This window comes from Budorcas taxicolor, chromosome 3 (genome assembly GCF_023091745.1).
Source record: "Budorcas taxicolor isolate Tak-1 chromosome 3, Takin1.1, whole genome shotgun sequence".
Lineage (NCBI taxonomy): Eukaryota > Metazoa > Chordata > Mammalia > Artiodactyla > Bovidae > Budorcas > Budorcas taxicolor.
This window is the reverse complement of record NC_068912.1, coordinates 64,875,703-64,894,089: the sequence shown is the minus strand read 5'-3', so window position 1 is coordinate 64,894,089 and position 18,387 is coordinate 64,875,703. Positions and strand designations below refer to the sequence as shown.

Here is an 18,387-nt window from a genome sequence, read left to right as displayed (position 1 = left end):
AACTGCAAACAAGATGTTTTATCAAGCTCTTGTCAGAAGTAAGGTGTGTGTGTGTGTGTGTGTTTGGGTGGACATGGACATAGGTTTCTATGCACTTTAGTAAGGTCTCCCCTAAAATAAATTTTAGAACAAATATTCACAACTCTTAATTTTTTTTTGAATGACACATGTTGATGCTTCAAGACATTCTAAATTTTACAAAAATGTAAATGCCATATCTTAGGAAACTAGTGAGTTTTTTTTTTATTTTTTATTTTTTTAATAAGTACATTTTTTCCCAAATTTTAAGCTGAGGGTCTAATTAATACTTGAAGTTCTGGACAAGTAAGACTTTATCAATTAAGACTTTTGTATGTGTGTATGTATGTATGCCGGAGAAGGCAATGGCACCCCACTCCAGTACTCTTGCCTGGAAAATCCCATGGATGGAGGAGCCTGGTAGGCTGCAGTCCATGGGGTCGCTGAGAGTTGGACACGACTCAGTGACTCCACTTTCACTTTTCACTTTCATGAATTGGAGAAGGAAATGGCAACCCACTCCAGTGTTCTTGCCTGGAGAATCCCAGGGACAGCGCAGCCTGGTAGGCTGCCGTCTATGGGGTCGCACAGAGTTGGACACAACTGAAGCGACTTAGCAGACTTAGCAGCAGCATGTACGTATGCACACACACATGCACACACACAAAATATATACATATACATGCATATATATATATATATATTTTTTTGCTTTAGGTCAGCCAGTGCCACCCCACTCCAGTACTCTTGCCTGGAAAATCCATGGACGGAGCAGCCTGGTGGGCTGCAATCCATTGGGTCACAAAGAGTCAGACACGACTGAGTGATTTCACTTTCACTTTTCTCTTTCATGCATTGGAGAAGGAAATGGCAACCCACTCCAGTATTCTTGCCTGGAGAATCCCAGGGACAGAGGAGCCTAGTGGGCTGCCGTCTATGGGGTTGCACAGAGTCGGACACGACTGAAGCGACTTAGCAAAGAATATTGTACTTTTTAGAGTACGGAAGCCAATTCCATTATTTAATTTTTAATCTTATAATTTTCTCACATTAGGAAATAAAAATAGTTTGGTAAAGATCATGGTTTGATAAATTAGAAAACATTGTAATTAATATTTTATCACTATCACTGTTGCTTTTACTTCCCCAGAAGTACTGATAACATCTAGATATTTTGATGTTTTCATTGGAACATGTATTTAAATGGAAATTTCCCTAGCTGAGTAACTAAAGAAAAAAATTCAATAAAATCCTATATAAAAGAATTTCTTTATATTTAATGTACTATTTTAAGACTAACATTTAGAGTTTATTGAGAAGCTTAGTCATGATGATCTCTTTATGGGTATATCTGAAGTTTCTTAGCAGGCTATTTTTAAAGGAATTTTGAAAAATGCAATCATCCACTCTTGAATTCCCCTCCATTTTCCAACTTTTAAAGGCAATCTTCTGAATTAAAACATTGCTTAGGAATAAAGGATTCTTGAATTTAGTTAGTTTCAGAAAATTATGCTGAATCCCAGCACTGTGACAGACCCCATGAACAGAGAATGAGTGAAAGTCAGGTATGCTCAGTCTAATCTTTCCCTCCTACTGATGATAATATGTTGATCCCAAATTGGTTTAATTTCATGAACCTAGAGAAAAGCATCCCCCTAGTTACTTTATTGGTTTATAAATAATTTAGACAGTCCTGTATCAATTGCACACATAGAAGTGATATGGTCTGACTGTTGTCCGAAAAGTATATCAGTACTTCTGAGATGAATGCTGTCTTGTTTATAGCCTATTGTTTTCGCATATGGGAAAGCTTCCCTAAGGCCTAGAGATTGGTGGTTGTGGAGGGGAGTTGTTTAATCACTTAGTTCAGCATATAATTGGAACCTATAATATGCAGGTCACTGGATGCCAGCTATGGAGACAGGCTGCTCTGTGTTACAGTGCAGCCCACATTTTAGCTAGGAAAATTAATAATTAAAAGAAAATTTGCAAAATATTTTAGTAAGTAAAAGGGGCTCCATAGATGGTAAGTTACTTCAAAAGATTATTATGCATCCTATATTCTTCATATGAAGGCCAAATCATAAGTGAAGGAAATAAGAAATGTAGCTAAGCAGTGCAGCTGGAACCACCTGTAGTTAATGCTAAATTCCTGATTTAGTTCAGAAGCATCATCCTGTATAGGATCCTCAGAACTCTTAGTGCTAAACAGAGTTTCGACGGACTAACTAGAGGTAAGGGTTTTTATCTAAACATTTTTTTCACATCTCATGATTCTCAAAATTGGTGGCATATAAAAAGGTATAAGTAAATATTTTCAACTGATTATTTGTAACTGAAATAATGGTATGAAGGGGTATTTTCCTGTGAAAAGATTACAATAAACTTTTTTCTGTTGTTCTTTGAAATCTTTTTTTTTTAATTAATTAATTAATTAAATTTTTTTTACTTTACAATATTGTATTGGTTTTGCTGTACTTCAGCATGAATCCGCCACCGGTGTACAATAAACTTTTGAAAGGAAATCTCAAATATATAAAATCCTTTGGCATTCCAGTCCTCTTAAAACTTGCTTTTCCTAATCACAAATGCCCTTTCTGAAATGTATAGCTATTTGTGTGGGGTGTTTGTGAATGAGTGTGTGTATTTACTGAACTGTGTGCATGAAAGTGATTTAAGAGGTCAGCAAGGGTGCCCTATCTCCCGTTTACTTTTTATAGCTATTCAGTCCTTGCCAGTCAGAGTTTGATGGATGATTTCAGGAATTGAACTCTGACCCTCAATGGGAGAACATGCTCCTTGTCAAAAGCGTCTCAAAGGATTCCCATTATCCTTTAATTTAAAAGACTCTTGGAATTACTTATAATTTTTGCCTTAGGTAATGAAGAAAACTTACTTTTCAGTTTATAATAAACTAATAGCAAATGATATACCTTTCAAATAGCCACTAATGGCATTAATTTACTATCTGATTTAGACAATATTAATAGTATAACTAGACAATACTAATTGCCATACAATTATTATAAAAATAATTGACCACATTTACCAAATAATTTATTTGTTGCACTGAACAGCTCTTGGAGAGACAAAGCAAATTGTGATAGAAGAAACAAACTTCTTGTGATTTTTTATACTGAATTTATTTTAAAGAACATGCACACATGCTATGTGTAATACATAAACCTCTTAGAAAACAGCTAAAATACGCAAGCAAAAACTCAGCCAGCATTAGCATGTAATGTTTCATTATTTCAGCCTCATGTCAGTGCTGCCATTTGCTGCATTTTATTATATTATAAGAAAATAAGACTGGCAAATGAAATCCAAACCCCCAAGTATATCTAACAGCCCCCAAAGATTCATCTAAGATTGTTGCCAGTACATCAGACGAGCTTAATTCAACTAGACATGTTTAATCAATGGGAAAATCATTAAACTTTAGAGAAAACTATGTTAAAAACGAGTGTAAAACAATGCATATGTTGCATCTACCTCAGTCCATACTATTCTTTCTCTAAGATATTTGGATCACTTAACACTAAATTTGACACCTTTATATAAGCCCATTGTGAGGTATGATGAATTTTAAGAGCAAAGTCAGAACTGTTTCTTATTTCAGAGACTTTATCAGATATTAGAATGCTTTTAGTTCTGTGTCTGGGTGACCTGATTATGACAGATTTATTTTCCTTATAAATTGCTTTTAAAGATAAATATAAGCCATTTGGGAAGAGATTTATTAGTTTCAAAATGAAAAAAAACATACTCTAGCTACAAGGAAAAGCTTCTCGTTGAAATAAAAGCTGTATTTAAATATTCAGCATTCAACAAAAGGCAAGACTAACAAGTCTCTATATAAATCAGAATACATGAAAATCTATCAAAAATTGTTATGAAGGGTGGAAAGGTTAAGGGAGGAGACATATGCAACTCTCACAAATAAAACTTCAGGGACAGAATTAAAGAGGGATTGAAGCAATAGGGTGCTTGTTTCTTGTTTAGTTGTTAAGTTGTTTTTGATTCTTTTGCGACCCCATGGACTGTAGTCTGTCAGGCTTCTCTGTCCACAGAATTTCCCAGGCAAGAATATTGGAGTGGGTTGCCTTTTCCTCCTCCAGGGGATCTTCCTGATCCAGGGATTGAACCCATGTCTCCTGCATCTCCTACTTTGGCAGACGGATTGTTTACCACTGAGCCATCAAGGGAATCTGCTTGCTGCTACATATATTGTATTAAGTGCATATCTCAATTTAAATACATTTTAAGTGGGTTAATTCAATATTTCATTTACAAATAGTGGTCCAAATGAGAAATACTATTTTATTGTCTTGATGTCTGTTGGTACTTCACAAGTTTTTCAAAGTCATTCTTGTGAACTAAGAATGCAGCCTGTCATGGGTAGACAAAGGGTGTTGCAGCAGCCATTGAGCCACCACACTGAAGCCACCGCAGCAGGAAGCTCTCAGGGAACTCAGGATGAAATTAGGATGCCTGCCATCAAGCAGTCAACTGCTGCAGGTATCACCAAATGTACACCTTGAGGAGACTCAGGATGAGAAAACACAGGATACTGGCCCCAGATAGCTGAGGTGCATGTCAAAGGGATGATTTCATGAGTCTAAACTTTGCAGCTTACCCTAAGTGGAAAAGCATTAATTTTATCAATTTGAGACATCTGGTTTTCTTTAGTTTTGTTCTGACTTCCTGGCCTTTGTTGCAAAAACTCCCATGTATGCTGGCTCCCTCCCAGTTTGCCTCTTGGAATAGTTTCTCAGCATTATCTGAGATATTGTGTCATGGACTTGAAATTCTCAGATTGTCTGCTGGAAAAAGACAACTCAACTTTTATGTTATGTATTTTTTCAATTGACACTCCTTTTACCCAGCATTCTTTCTTTCAGTCTTTCCATTTGCCATGTAGTCATAACTTCCACTAGTTTTTGAAGTGTTATTCAACTTAAATAGTATTGTTATCAGTAATATTTTACCCAGCATTACTGGGAACACATTAGAAAATCTGAGAATGGTTTGGGGCATTCATGCAAAGTGTTCATGGTCATAAGGGGCACCTCTGTTGACTTCTATAGATAACAATGCTTGGCTCCTAGCAGCTGTTAGATAAAGACTTAGTTAATGAATGTGACTGCTCAAGAGGAATCTAGTTTTTCCTACTGTGAATCCCTCCTGTACATTATACCAACATCTTCTTAGCATTTTATATATGGTAAATTTTGTGTTATTAATATAATTATTCAGTTCAGTTCAGTCACTCAGTTGTGTCCGACTCTTTGTGACTCCATGAATTGCAGCACACCAGGCCTCCCTGTCCATCACCAACTCCTGGAGTCTACCCAAACCCATGTCCATAGAGTTAGTGATACCATCCAGCCATCTCATCCTCTGTCGTCCCCTTCTCCTTCTGCCCCCAATCCTTCCCAGCATTAGGGTCTTTTCCAATGAGTCAACTCTTCTCATGAGGTGGCCAAAGTACTGAAGTTTCAGCTTCAATATCAGTCCCTCCAGTGAACACCCAGGACTGATCTCCTTTAGGATGGACTGGTTGGATCTTCTTGCAATCCAAGGGACTCTTAAGAGCACTGTTAAGTGCTCTTAAGAGCACTCTTCGGTGCTCAGCTTTCTTCACAGTCCAACTCTCATATCCATACATGACTACTGGAAAAACCATAGCCTTGACTAGACAGACCTTTGTGGGCAAAGTAATGTCTCTGATTTTAAATATGCTGTCTAGGTTGATCATAACTTTCCTTCCAAGGAGTAAGCGGCTACTGAGCATGCCAGGCTGCAATGGCGCAGGAGCGGCTGAGAGGAGCTACCACACACCCAAGGTCAGGAGCGGCTGCCGAGAGGAGCAATCCCATGTCCAAGGAGCAGCGGCTGCTCTGGCATAGGAGGGCTGAGAAGGGCTACTCCACATTCAAGGTCAGGAGGGGCGGCCATGAGGAGATACCCCCTCGTCCAAGGTAAGGAGCAGCGGCTGCACTTTGCTGGAGCAGCCGTGAAGAGATACCCCACGTCCAAGATAAGAGAAACCCAAGTAAGATGGTAGGTGTTGCAAGAGGGCATCAGAAGGCAGACACACTGAAACCATAATCACAGAAAACTAGCCAATCTGATCACATGGACCACAGCCTTGTCTAACTCAGTGAAACTAAGCCATGCTGTGTGGGGCCACTCAAGACAAATGGGTCATGGTGGAGAGGTCTGACAGAATGTGGTCCACTGGAGAAGGGAACGGCAAACCACTTCAGTACTCTTGCCTTGAGAAGCCCATGAACAGTATGAAAAGGCAAAAAGATAGGACACTGAAATATGAACTCCCCACCTCGATAGGTGACCAATATGCTACCGGAGTTCAGTAGAGAAATAACTCCAGAAAGAATGAAGGGATGGAACCAAAGCAAAAACAATACCCTGTTGTGGATGGGACTGGTGATAGAAGCAAGGTCCAGTGCTGTAAAGAGCAATATTGCATAGGAACCTGGAAAGTTAGGTCCATGAATCAAGGCAAATTGGAAGTGGTCAAACAGGAGATGGCAAGAGTGAATGTTGGCATTCTAGGAATCAGTGAACTAGGATGGACTGGAACGTGTGAATTTAACTCAGATGACCATTATATCTACTACTGTGGGCAGGAATCCCTTAGAAGAAATGGAGTAGCCATCATAGTCAACAAAAGAGTCCGAAATGCAGTACTTGGATGCAATCTCCAAAATGACAGAATGATCTCTGTTCTTTTCCAAGGCAAACCATTCAATATAATTATTAGCTTCATGCATATTTATTGACTAGCTTCTATGTGAGAGGTCTTATCCTAGGTGCTAACATGGTTGACAGCTATTCCTTGCCTTTGCTCTTGCTCACTAGTTTATTATTCTCAGGATTACCTGGTTTCAATTTTGCCAATTCTACTTGGAAAATGATGAGACAATAAAACTGGAGGCAGGGTAAACTATGGATGAGGCATAGGGAAAAAAATTTGCTGTTATTTCCTGTCATCTTTTCTCCCACCCTTACCCTCAATATAGGAAATAAATTGAAGATAGGGTATATTCTCTGAAACAATCATGTGATAGTCTTACCCTTTTTATGAAAAAAAAAGAATAAACTATGATTAAATTTATTTGATTTTACTTATTTAAAAATTTTTCTTTTATACTGGAGCATAGTTAATTTACAATGTCATATTAGCTTCCACTGTACAGCAAAGTGTTTCAATTATACATGTACATATATTCTTCTTTTTCAGATTCTTTTCCCATTTAGTTTTTATTTGCTTTTAGTTAGGGGTTCAAAGATCAGTATAGCCTTTTCCCAGAAATAGGCTACATATAAAATTAATAAAGTATAATTTCAATATATTATCTTGTTCAAGTCTTGTCCATTTGAAGATTATTCAGAAATCGCAGGGGTTTTTGCTTAATTTTTTCATAAAATAAAATTTTCCTTCAGTGCCCTGAATGGAGCAAGAAAGTTATAATTGAATAGCAAAATTAAATCTCTCAAGTGAAAAAAGAAAGTTGTTTGTATGTCACCAACACTCATTATTTCTAGCCAAGGATGGATATTATACCTGGTCAAAAACTTATCCCTTTAAAGAGTTCACAGAATAAGCACTCAGACTGGCTGCAAGTAGGGCAGCCTTCATAGGTATATAAGCTGTGCAGTCTACAGGTCTCTGAATTTGGCTTAATGGTCTCCTATAAACATTTTGAATTTCTAATAATTAATGAACGAAGATGCTTGAATTTTCATTTTGTAGGGGGCCCTGCGATATATGTAGCAATTGTTCATGGATTGAAACTTATTTGCATCAGTGAAAGTTCTTAAATGTTTGAAAACCAAGAATCTTCCACCATCAGTAAAAGGACTAGTTAGAAACATTGTCTTCCGTAACCGATTATTAATGATATTATTGTAAGAGAATAAAAACACAAGGACTTCTGGCCATTCTTTATTTCTTGGCTCCCTGAATTATATTCTCATTCAGATTGACATAATCAAAATGAAGCCTGCCTTTTCATTTTTGCTGATCTTAAAGCAACTTTTCCCTGACTGTTCAACTTTTATGTTTAGGTGTTCTCTTCTGCTTTCTCTGAAAATAGATGAATTTCAAAAGAGAGACCCACTTGAGTCTTGTACTCACATCCAGGAATATATAGATTTTAGGAGCATGGACTCTCTGGAAGCAGACTGCTTTGATTGAAATCTCCTTTGGGATACTTAAAAACATTTTTAACACTGTGACCTTGGGCAAGTTTCTTATGTAATCTCTCCCTGAGTTTTCTCATTAATAAAATAGGAAAAATAGTAGTATACAGCATATATCCCATTTCTTGGTCATAAGGATTGAATAAGACAATGCATATCAAGTATTCAACACATTTTGGATACATATTGAGTTATCAATACATTTTACAATTTTTTCCTACCATCAAGATCAACTTCTATGTGTCGTTTATGTATGCACACATTAGCTTACCTGAAATAACTACATACCAAAAAATCTTGAAGTGTCACACTTTTAATCATTTTATTAATCATCATTTGTACTTCTCTTTTTACTACAGAATCATATGTGTTACACTTTATTTCCTTTTAATTCTTTATTTGAAATCCTTACAAAAATACATTTTATAATAATTATTTTATATGAACAAATCTTTTTATAGTATTTTCCCTTTTTGGAAAGTTCTACATTTTCCTTTCTCTTTTTCAAATAAAACATGTAAAATGAAGCTAAAATATGAAAAAGTATGCTTAATATTTTTGATATTCATAGCTTTAAACTAAATATAGAACTAACTTCCACATATTAAATCAATCTACTGGTTATTTCTATGACTCATAAAAATGAATTTTACTTTAGATCACAAAGATCTGATAATATTTTCCCCGCAAAATGAGATTTATATCCACTTTTCTGAGCAAATGAATATGGAAATTAGTGCAGGAGAGTATATTTGGCAGAGATTCATGGAAAGAAACTGCATTTTTTCTCAGGGCCCCAAAAGGGGAAATGTTAACAAGGAGCTATAAAGTAGCGAGAAATCCTAATGAAGTTCATTTCCCACCAGTCAAAGAGATGAACATTTTAGGAGGCAGGGCAATTGATCAGTCGGCTTATTAAATATTAACAAAACTTTATCCCTTTCTTCATTAGAGATTTTGCAAAGTAACTAAGAATGTGACTGTGCCAAAGACTCAAACTGTTTCAAGGACCAAGACAAGAATCAGCAGTCATGGATATAACTTGTTATAACATGTGATACTTCATCTCACAGATACCAGCAGTGTTTCTGGTATAGTGCTCTAAAGAGTAACCATGTGACCAATCAGTCTCCTGCACTTGTGGCATGCGCATGTGTGCACCCACACACATACACACACACATACCACCAAAGTGGTAGTCGTTATTGGAGTAAACACTTGTCACAGCAGAAGCTATGTTGACCGTAAGTCTCAAGGAAGTCTTTGTGATAGTTGTTTCCACTTTTCTTGGACACTTGGCAACACCTCTTTCTGAGTGAGGTTGCAAAGTTTACCTTGCCTACCTACCAGACATTTTAAACAAATACAACACTCAGTCTGAACCAGTTTCCCAATGTACTGAAAATGATTTCTTGCTTGATTTTCTAAGGTTTTGGGAAGCCTCATCTGTTGTGAATGTTTTATAGTCAGAGTATACTTTTAACCAAATTTCTTAAAGGAATTGATTTCTATGGGAGGTTAGAACACCTTTTTAAAAAGTTAGGTAAAATGTTCTACCCTCCTGTCTTTAAGTCTTTTAATTGAATAATAAATCAGTACTAAAGAATAATTCTGCATCATTACATCATCAGATCGTTGTGAGAATTATAACTGAAGATTGAGTTTTAATAAGTATTATTATAAAAATATTAAATGGGTTATAATATACACATATTAATGGGCAGTAAATATATAATTATTAAGCAAAAATATTTGCTGATGATAATTGAGCTTTCAAAATAGTGCTTTGAGTATTTTGTTCATGTTGAAAAATATTTCATAACTTCCCACTTCTCAAAGATCTAGCCCAGACTTCTACAAGGGGAGGTTCACAATCTGGTCCCTTTAATTCTCCCTTACATTGATCCTTCATGTCAATCTAACCAGCATACTTAATAGGTTGAATGTATTTTGTCTTTCATCTCTATTATTTGGCTTATCATACTTTCCTTACTTGGACTTCAAGGTTCTATTTTATGACAGCTTCATCCACCTTCTTACAGCATTACTGAGAGCTTACTATCTACAAGGCACTAAGTTTGATAATTTTTATGTGTATCCACTAAATGAATCTATGAAATAACACTTTAAAGATTAAGAAGCTAAATATTGAATATGCTAAGTTTATGTGCTAAGGTGCCGAGCTATGGAGTGACAGAGACTGGATTTAAAACCCCAGTTTAGATTTTTTTTTTAATTTCACAGTCGCCATCAAGCCAGTTGAAATTCCATCTCCTCTATAGACCCTTCCCTACTAAATCTCAAGTAATTTCCAAACTCTTAAACAAAATTGTCTGTATAATTAACTGGCAACTGTAATCAGGAACATTTCTTTGTTCTATGACTGCCTTCTTCTTTACATCCATGCTTCTCAAATTCAAGGGTCCTGCCTATTTTTAACTCCACAGCAGTTTGCAAAGCTTAATTTTTTGGCTTATCTACATAAGGCTAAAATAGTTTATGGTATTGTTTCATCTTATAAAAATTCTGACAGTTATCCAAGCCCTCTTCGTATAAAACCCACAGTGCATGAAGAATTTTGCTCCTCTGTGGACATACGGATATTCATAAATATATGTCTCTACCTAAGGGACAAAAGACCGGCTTTCTTGAATCTCTGAGTATCTGTGTCCATTAAATTCAGCTGGCAGGATCCATTTTGTTGTGTTAAATCACCAGGGTGTAGAGGAGAACCACTGAATGATTTGTCTAGGATGTGAAAGTGGTCTGGGAAGTAGATAGATATTATCATTCTGGGAGAATCATAATGGATCTTTAAAATCCTTTTGGTCTGGTCTGGGCAGTAGTATATACATCAGGCAGACTGCTAGCCTAGCATGAGCCAAGAATTAATTGTTGCTCATCCATTAAAATTATTTTTTTCTCAGTTGAAAACTAGGCCTCAGCCCAGCGCTCAGGGTAACAGACAAGGCTAGAGAAATCCTGCTGAGTCTATTAGAATAAGTAGTATATTCAGACTCCAGCACTGGATTTTAGTTCAGTATCTTTGATCTTGTCTATGTTAAATTCAGACAGAGAGAAGTATGAAAAATGAACAAATGATGCACAAGATTAAGCTAATCTCAGGAATATAACATCACCAGTGTATTTTACCTTCATAAAATTTCCTCTTTATTCCTCTCAAAAACAAGCAAGCTTAAAATTACACGTTATAATTTTTCTTTAATGGTTTTGTAATGGACCCTTCAGTTCAGTTCAGTTCAGTCAGTTCAGTTGCTCAGTCATGTCCGACTCTTTGTGACCCCATGAATCGCAGCACGCCAGGCCTCCCTGTCCATCACTGACTCCCAAAGTTCACTCAGACTCGCGTTCATCAAGTCGGTGATTCCATCCAGCCATCTCATCCTCTGTCGTCCCCTTCTTCTCCTGCCCCCAACCCCTCCCAGCATCAGAGTCTTTTCCAATGAGTCAACTGTTCGCATGAGGTGGCCAAAGTACTGGAGTTTCAGCTATAACATCATTCCTTCCAAAGAAATCCCAGGGCTGATCTCCTTCGGAATGGACTGGTTGGATCTCCTTGCAGTCCAAGGGACTCTCAAGAGTCTTCTCCAGCATCACTGTTCAAAAGCATCAATTCTTCGGCACTCAGCCTTCTTCATAGTCCAACTCTCACATTCATACATGACCACAGGAAAAACCATAGCCTTGCCTGGATGGACCTTTGTTGGCAAAGTAATGTCTCTGCTTTTGAATATACTATCTAGGTTGGTCATAACTTTTCTTCCAAGGAGTAAGCATCTTTTAATTTCATGGCTGCAATCACCATCTGCAGTGATTTTGGAGCCCAAAAAACAAAAATCTAACACTATTTCCACTGTTTCCCATCTATTTCCCATGAAGTGATGGGACACTTAATAGAAATAAAATAAAATAAAATAATTTAAAAAAGAAACAAAATATCCAATAACAACTTTCTCAAAGATTATTTTGAAAGTTGGAAAACTTCAAGGTTTTCAAATAAATGAATGATTAAATATAACTAGCTTAGGTATTAGTAGTTAAATTCTATATTTAATCCCTCAGAGGTTTTGATAACTTTTAGAAGTATTTGAAATTGAATTTAATTCAGTTTAAAAATTGGTACCTTCTTGTTTGGAGCTATAGTAATGAGATTGAATAAATGGGCTATTTTTGCCAGAGAACCCCCATCAACTCGAGGAATATTCAGGTGATCTAAGTGAAAATTATTTAGCTAATAAAAGGAGTGATTTTAAAAATGAGCTACAGAGGAGGACAAGTGTTATGAGAGATAATATTAATAGTCAAATAGCATTACTTGAGGAATAATAATTTAAGGACATTAACATTAACATTTGTATAAATTAATTCCTGGCATTACCTCTCAGGTCTACAACTATATCCCAGTTAAGGTAAATGCCAAATAAACTATTTCAACTTATTTTAGAGATGCATTTAAAATATTTAAGTCTGAATTCCATCTGCAACTGGTATTAAACACATTTAATGCTGTCTGAGATCCATATGGTGAAAGCAAGTGTGCGTGTTAGTCACGCCCGACTCTTTGCGACCCCATGGACTGCAGCCCACCAGGCTCCCCTGTCCATGAGATTTTCCAGGCAAGGATACTGGAGTGGGTTGCCATTTCCTCCTCCAGGGGATCTTCCCAACCCAGGGATCCAACCCGGGTGTCCTGCACTGCAGGCAGATTCTATACCGACTGAGCTACAAGGGAAGCCCTTGTGGTTCCCTTGGTGAAAGCAAAGCATCAGTTAAAAAGAAGTAACTGGGAAAATGGTAGGTTTTGAGAAATGATAAAATTGTAACTGCGGCAGTTATGATATCAGGGGAAAGTGAATAAGATGTGAGGAAAAAAATCTGGGGGAGAATTCTAGATTCAACCACTGCTTATTGGAAACCTTTGGAAAACTAACCTTTCTCTTTTGGAATTTTTTGAATGTATTTATTAAATTGGGATGACAATGATAACATTTAACAAAAAAAATTTTTTTGATGTGAGGAACTAATAAGCAGATAATATCTCAAAAGTTCTTTGTAGTGGTTTAAAGGTTATGAAAGTATTAGTTACATGTTCCACATTCTTTATCACAGAAGACTGACTCAGATGTAGGTTAATAAATATCTTCTTGTCTTGTATGTGGTCTGCTTCTTTTTATTAGATGACAAAAGGAAAATAATTCTGCAGTCTGGGAGTGTTTAAAGAAACCTTCTCTTCCAAAAGTGCCAATAGCTTGTTAATTTATTATGTTTTGTATCAAGCACATCTTTCCTGTTCTTCCATCTGTGAAAGTTAGGGTTCAATTACAACACCTCTAGTTGCAGTAACACATAATATTAATGGCATATGAACCTTGAAGTTACTGGTAGCAGATTAATTTCTGAAATCCAGTTTTATAGTAATGGGTTAAGTGGTTAAAAAAAAAATCAATGTCTGAGGTGTAAGGTGCCTTGGAAAAGAAGCACAATTTTTTTTTAAAAAAAGGAATGACTGAAAGCTCTACAAAATTATGAAGCCACTTTAAGTAGAGTTCACCCTGTGGTCAGACATTGTTACAAATTCTTTGACAGATCAAAGAGAACGGCCTAGTTTCCTCAGTATAAAGAAGTTTAAAGAATTGAGGAAACAAAAGTGGAAACTTCCCAGTCAGAAAGTTTAAAGAAGTCACTCTGAGTCAAGATGAGCAAAGGACAAGGTAGAAGCTGAAGAGTAAACAGGCCATGCTTAAGAGGGAAGCTTTTACCACTGAGTGATGCTGGTGCCAGGAGTATGTTTAAGGTTACCTTAGAGATCAAGGATAGAAATTCTGTCTGGGCTAGTGGAGTCAGGAGAAAATCTCAGCGTGTGAGGGAAAAGATCAAAGTTGAAACCTCAAAGCTTCCCAGAAAACCACAGACAAACTGGCAGTGGTGTGTTCCCAAAGCACCCTGATAGCACATTCCCAGAGGCAACACAGAAGGCTGAGGTCATTATGTGGATATTCATCATGAAATAAACACTCCTGAATGATTATTCTGTTTTCCCAAATTAGGAGAAAACAAAGCTGTGAAATAAAAACGCATTATCTACATAGGTAGCTTCAGCATATACTACACATAGTTGTGTCTTTTATATTTTGATCTACTTTGTACACAAAATATCTTTGACTTGGTGATAAAATTTAAGAAAACTGAGTTTTAAAGTTAAGATACAAAAAAAGTTATTTTGAATATGCATCTAATAAATGTGTAGCAATATATCTACATATGAACAAAGAGATCATGTGTTCAAATATTTAATACTAACTGAAAAGGCTAACAGACTTTTGCCAAAAGAATACGCTGGTCCTAGCAAACTCTCATTTCCAACAACACAAGAGAAGACTCTACATGTGGACATCATCAGATGGTCAATACCAAAATCAGATTGATTATATTCTTTGTAGTCAACAATGGAGAAGCTCTATACAGTAAGCAAAAATAAGACCAGGAGCTGACTGTGGCTCAGATCATGAATGCCATATTGCCAAATTCAGACTTAAATTGAAAAAAGTAGGGAAAGCCACTAGACCATTCAGGTATGACCTCAATCAAATCCCTTATGATTATACAGTGGAAGTGAGAAATAGATTCAAGGGATTAGATCTGATAGACAGAGTGCCTGAAGAACTATGGATGGAGGTTCCTGACATTGAACAGGAGGCAGGGATCAAAACCATCCCTAAGAAAAAAATGCAAAAAAGCAAAATGGCTATTTGAGGAGGCCTTATAAATAGCTGAGAAAAGAAGAGAAGTGAAAGGTAAGGGAGAAAAGGAAAGATATACCCATTTGAATGCTGAGTTCCAAAGAATAGCAAGGAGAGGTAAGAAAGCCTTCCTCAAAGATCAATGTGAAGAAATAGAGGAAAACAATAGAATGGGAAACACTAGAGATCTTTTTAAGAAAATTAGAGATACCAAGGGAAGATTTCATGCAAATATGGGTGTAATAAAGGACAGAAATGCTATAGACCTAACAGAAGAAGATAATAATAAGAAGTAGCAGAAAGACACAGAAGAACTATACAAAAAAGATCTTCACGACCCAGATAATCATGATGGTTTGGTCAATCACCTTGAGCCAGACATCTTGGAATGCAAAGTCAAGTGGGCCTTAGGAAGCATCACTATGAACAAAGCTAATGGAGGTGATGGTGTTCCAGTTGAGCTATTTCAAAATCCTGAAAGATGATGCTGTGGAAGTGCTGCACTCAATATGCCAGCAAATTTGGAAAACTCAGCAGTGGCCACAGGACTGGAAAAGGTCAGATTTCATTCCAATCCCAAAGAAAGGCAATGCCAAAGAATGCTCAAACTACTGCACAATTGCACTCATCTCACACACTATCAAAGTGATACTCAAAATTCTCCAAGCCTTGCTTCAACAGTACATGAACTCTGAACTTCCTGATGTTCAAGCTGGTTTTAGAAAAGACAGAGGAACCAGAGATCAAATTGCAAACATCTACTGGATCATCAAAAAGCAAGAGAGTTCCAGAAAAACATCTATTTCTGCTTTATTGACTATGCCAAAGCCTTTGACTGTGCGGATCACAACAAACTGTGGAAAATTCTTCAAGAGACTGGAATATCAGACCACCTTCTCTGCCTCCTGAGAAATCTATATGCAGGTTGGGAAGCAACAGTTAGAACTGGACATGGGGGGTTTTGCTATGGGGCAGGGCTGTTCACCCGTTTTCTTAGGCTTGTGGGTGCTTTGCTGCTCCTGGCTCTGGCCCTTTTGTTGGGCTGTTTACAGTTGGGCTGGCGGTTTCTGGTAGGATTGAGTGACCGGCTAGGCTGGAGGGGTAAAGCCACCTGGCTCTTCTCTTGGCTGGCTTCTCCCACCTGGCAGCGTTGCCTGATTCTGCTGAGAGAGAGCAGGCCCTGGCAGCAGCTGGTAAGAATAGTTCAGTTGGGTTGGCTGGAGTTACCTTGGGTCAAACAGAGGACCAATAGGCAGGGGAATGCACCTGTAGCTGGTGGTCGTTACTGCCAGCCTGAAGAGGAAGTGGCTCGACTCTTGACCATGGCTGGGGTTCCTGAGGATGAGCTAAACCCTTTTCACGTGTTGGGGGTTGAAACCACAGCATCAGATGTTGAACTGAAGAAGGCCTATAGGCAGCTGGCAGTGATGGTTCATCCTGACAAAAACCATCATCCTCGGGCTGAGGAGGCCTTCAAGGTTTTGCGGGCAGCTTGGGACATTGTCAGCAACCCTGAAAGACGGAAGGAATATGAGATGAAACGAATGGCTGAAAATGAGCTGAGCCGGTCAGTGAATGAGTTTCTGTCCAAGCTGCAAGAAGCAATGAATACTATGAAGTGCAGCAGATGCCAGGGAAAGCATAGGAGGTTCGAAATGGACCGGGAACCTAAGAGTGCCAGATACTGTGCTGAGTGTAATAGGCTGCATCCTGCTGAGGAAGGTGACTTTTGGGCAGAGTCAAGCATGTTGGGCCTCAAAATCACCTACTTTGCGCTGATGGATGGAAAGGTGTATGATATCACAGAGTGGGCTGGATGCCAGCGTGTGGGAATCTCCCCAGATACCCACAGAGTCCCTTATCACATCTCATTTGGTTCACGGATGCCAGGCACCAGTGGGCGGCAGAGAGCTACTCCAGATGCCCCTCCTGCTGACCTTCAGGATTTCTTGAGCCGGATCTTTCAAGTACCCCCAGGCCAGATGTCCAACGGGAACTTCTTTGCAGCTCCTCAGCCCAGCCCTGGGGCCACTGCAGCCTCCAAGCCCAACAGCACAGTACCCAAGGGAGACGCCAAACCGAAGCGGCGGAAGAAAGTGAGGAGGCCCTTCCAACGTTGACACCCCTTCTCTTTCCTCCAATCAATGTCAGGGAGTCAAAAGGGCTGTGTACAGCACCAGATGGAATTTGATTTGTTTATTTTTAAATATTTAAAAAAGGGAAAATTTTAAGCTCAAATTGTTCACTCAGTACTTTTAGGAAGCCCTGGAACCACTCTCCCTCCTCCACCAGCACCCAGGAACTGAATCTTTTCTTCTGACAATACCAAAGAAGTAGGGAATGTCTAGAACAAAGAACCTGGGGCCTGGACCTGGGCTGGACGGTTATCTCCCATAGTGTGGGAACTGGGTATTTCCCTGGGGTCTGTATGCCTTTATCTTGTCTTTTGCTTCTTAGAGCAGATGACACTCCCCTCACCCCCAAACGAGTCTAATATTTCTTGACTCATTTCAGGAGGGAGCCCCCTCCTTTGCCCCAGTATACTAGTTAAAAGAACAAGAAAGCATGTAACCCTAATTATAGGAGATACATAAGAGTTCAGAGAGTGGGAACTCTGACCTTGTGGGTAATTACCCAACTTCATGCTTGTTGCTGCAGGGATGGCCAAAACTAATAATTTTTAAAAAACAAGATTCATGCCCTCTGCCCTTGGGTGAGGGGGAAGGGTAAAGGGGCTCCCGGCAGCCCCCTTATGATCCAAGGGTTTGTATTTTTTTAAGTTTGTTCATATTTGTATGTACATATCTATTTAAAGCCAGGGGATTATCTTTCTATAAATATGTAACTGGCAAAAAAAAAAAAAAAAAAGAACTGGACATGGAACAACAGATTGGTTCCAAATCGAGAAAGGAGTACGACAAGGCTGAATATTGTCACCCTGCTTATTTAACTTATATGCAGAGTAAATCATGAGAAATGCTGGGCTGGAAGAAGCACAGCTGGAATCAAGATTGCCAGGAGAAATGTCAATAACTTCAGATATGCAGATGACACCACCCTTATGGCAGAAAGCAAAGAAGACCTAAAGAAGCTCTTGATGAAAGTGAAAGAAGAGAGTGAAAAAGTTGGTTTAAAACTCAACATTCAGAAAACGAAGATCATGGCATCTGGTCCCATCACTTCATGGGAAATAGATGGGGAATCAGTGGAAACAGTGACAGACTTTATTTTTTTGGCTCCAACATCACTGTGGGTGGTGACTGCAGTCATGAAATTAAAAGATACTTGCTCCTTGGAAGAAAACGGATAAACAATTCTTTGCAAACAAAGGTCCATTTAGTCAAGGCTATGGTTTTTCCATTAGTTATATATGGAT

General features: G+C 38.1%; 1 protein-coding gene across 1 annotated transcript; it reads left to right on the top strand.

Moving 5' to 3' along the window:
- The first annotated feature begins 13,966 nt into the window (after window positions 1-13,966).
- LOC128045576 (dnaJ homolog subfamily C member 14-like) lies at window positions 13,967-17,544 on the top strand. The gene is made up of 2 exons (XM_052638049.1): window positions 13,967-13,982; window positions 15,945-17,544. The coding sequence occupies exons 1-2, from the start codon at window positions 13,967-13,969 to the stop codon at window positions 17,129-17,131; spliced, it is 1,203 nt and encodes a 400-aa protein (XP_052494009.1). The 3' UTR covers window positions 17,132-17,544.
- The last annotated feature ends 843 nt before the right edge of the window (window positions 17,545-18,387 follow it).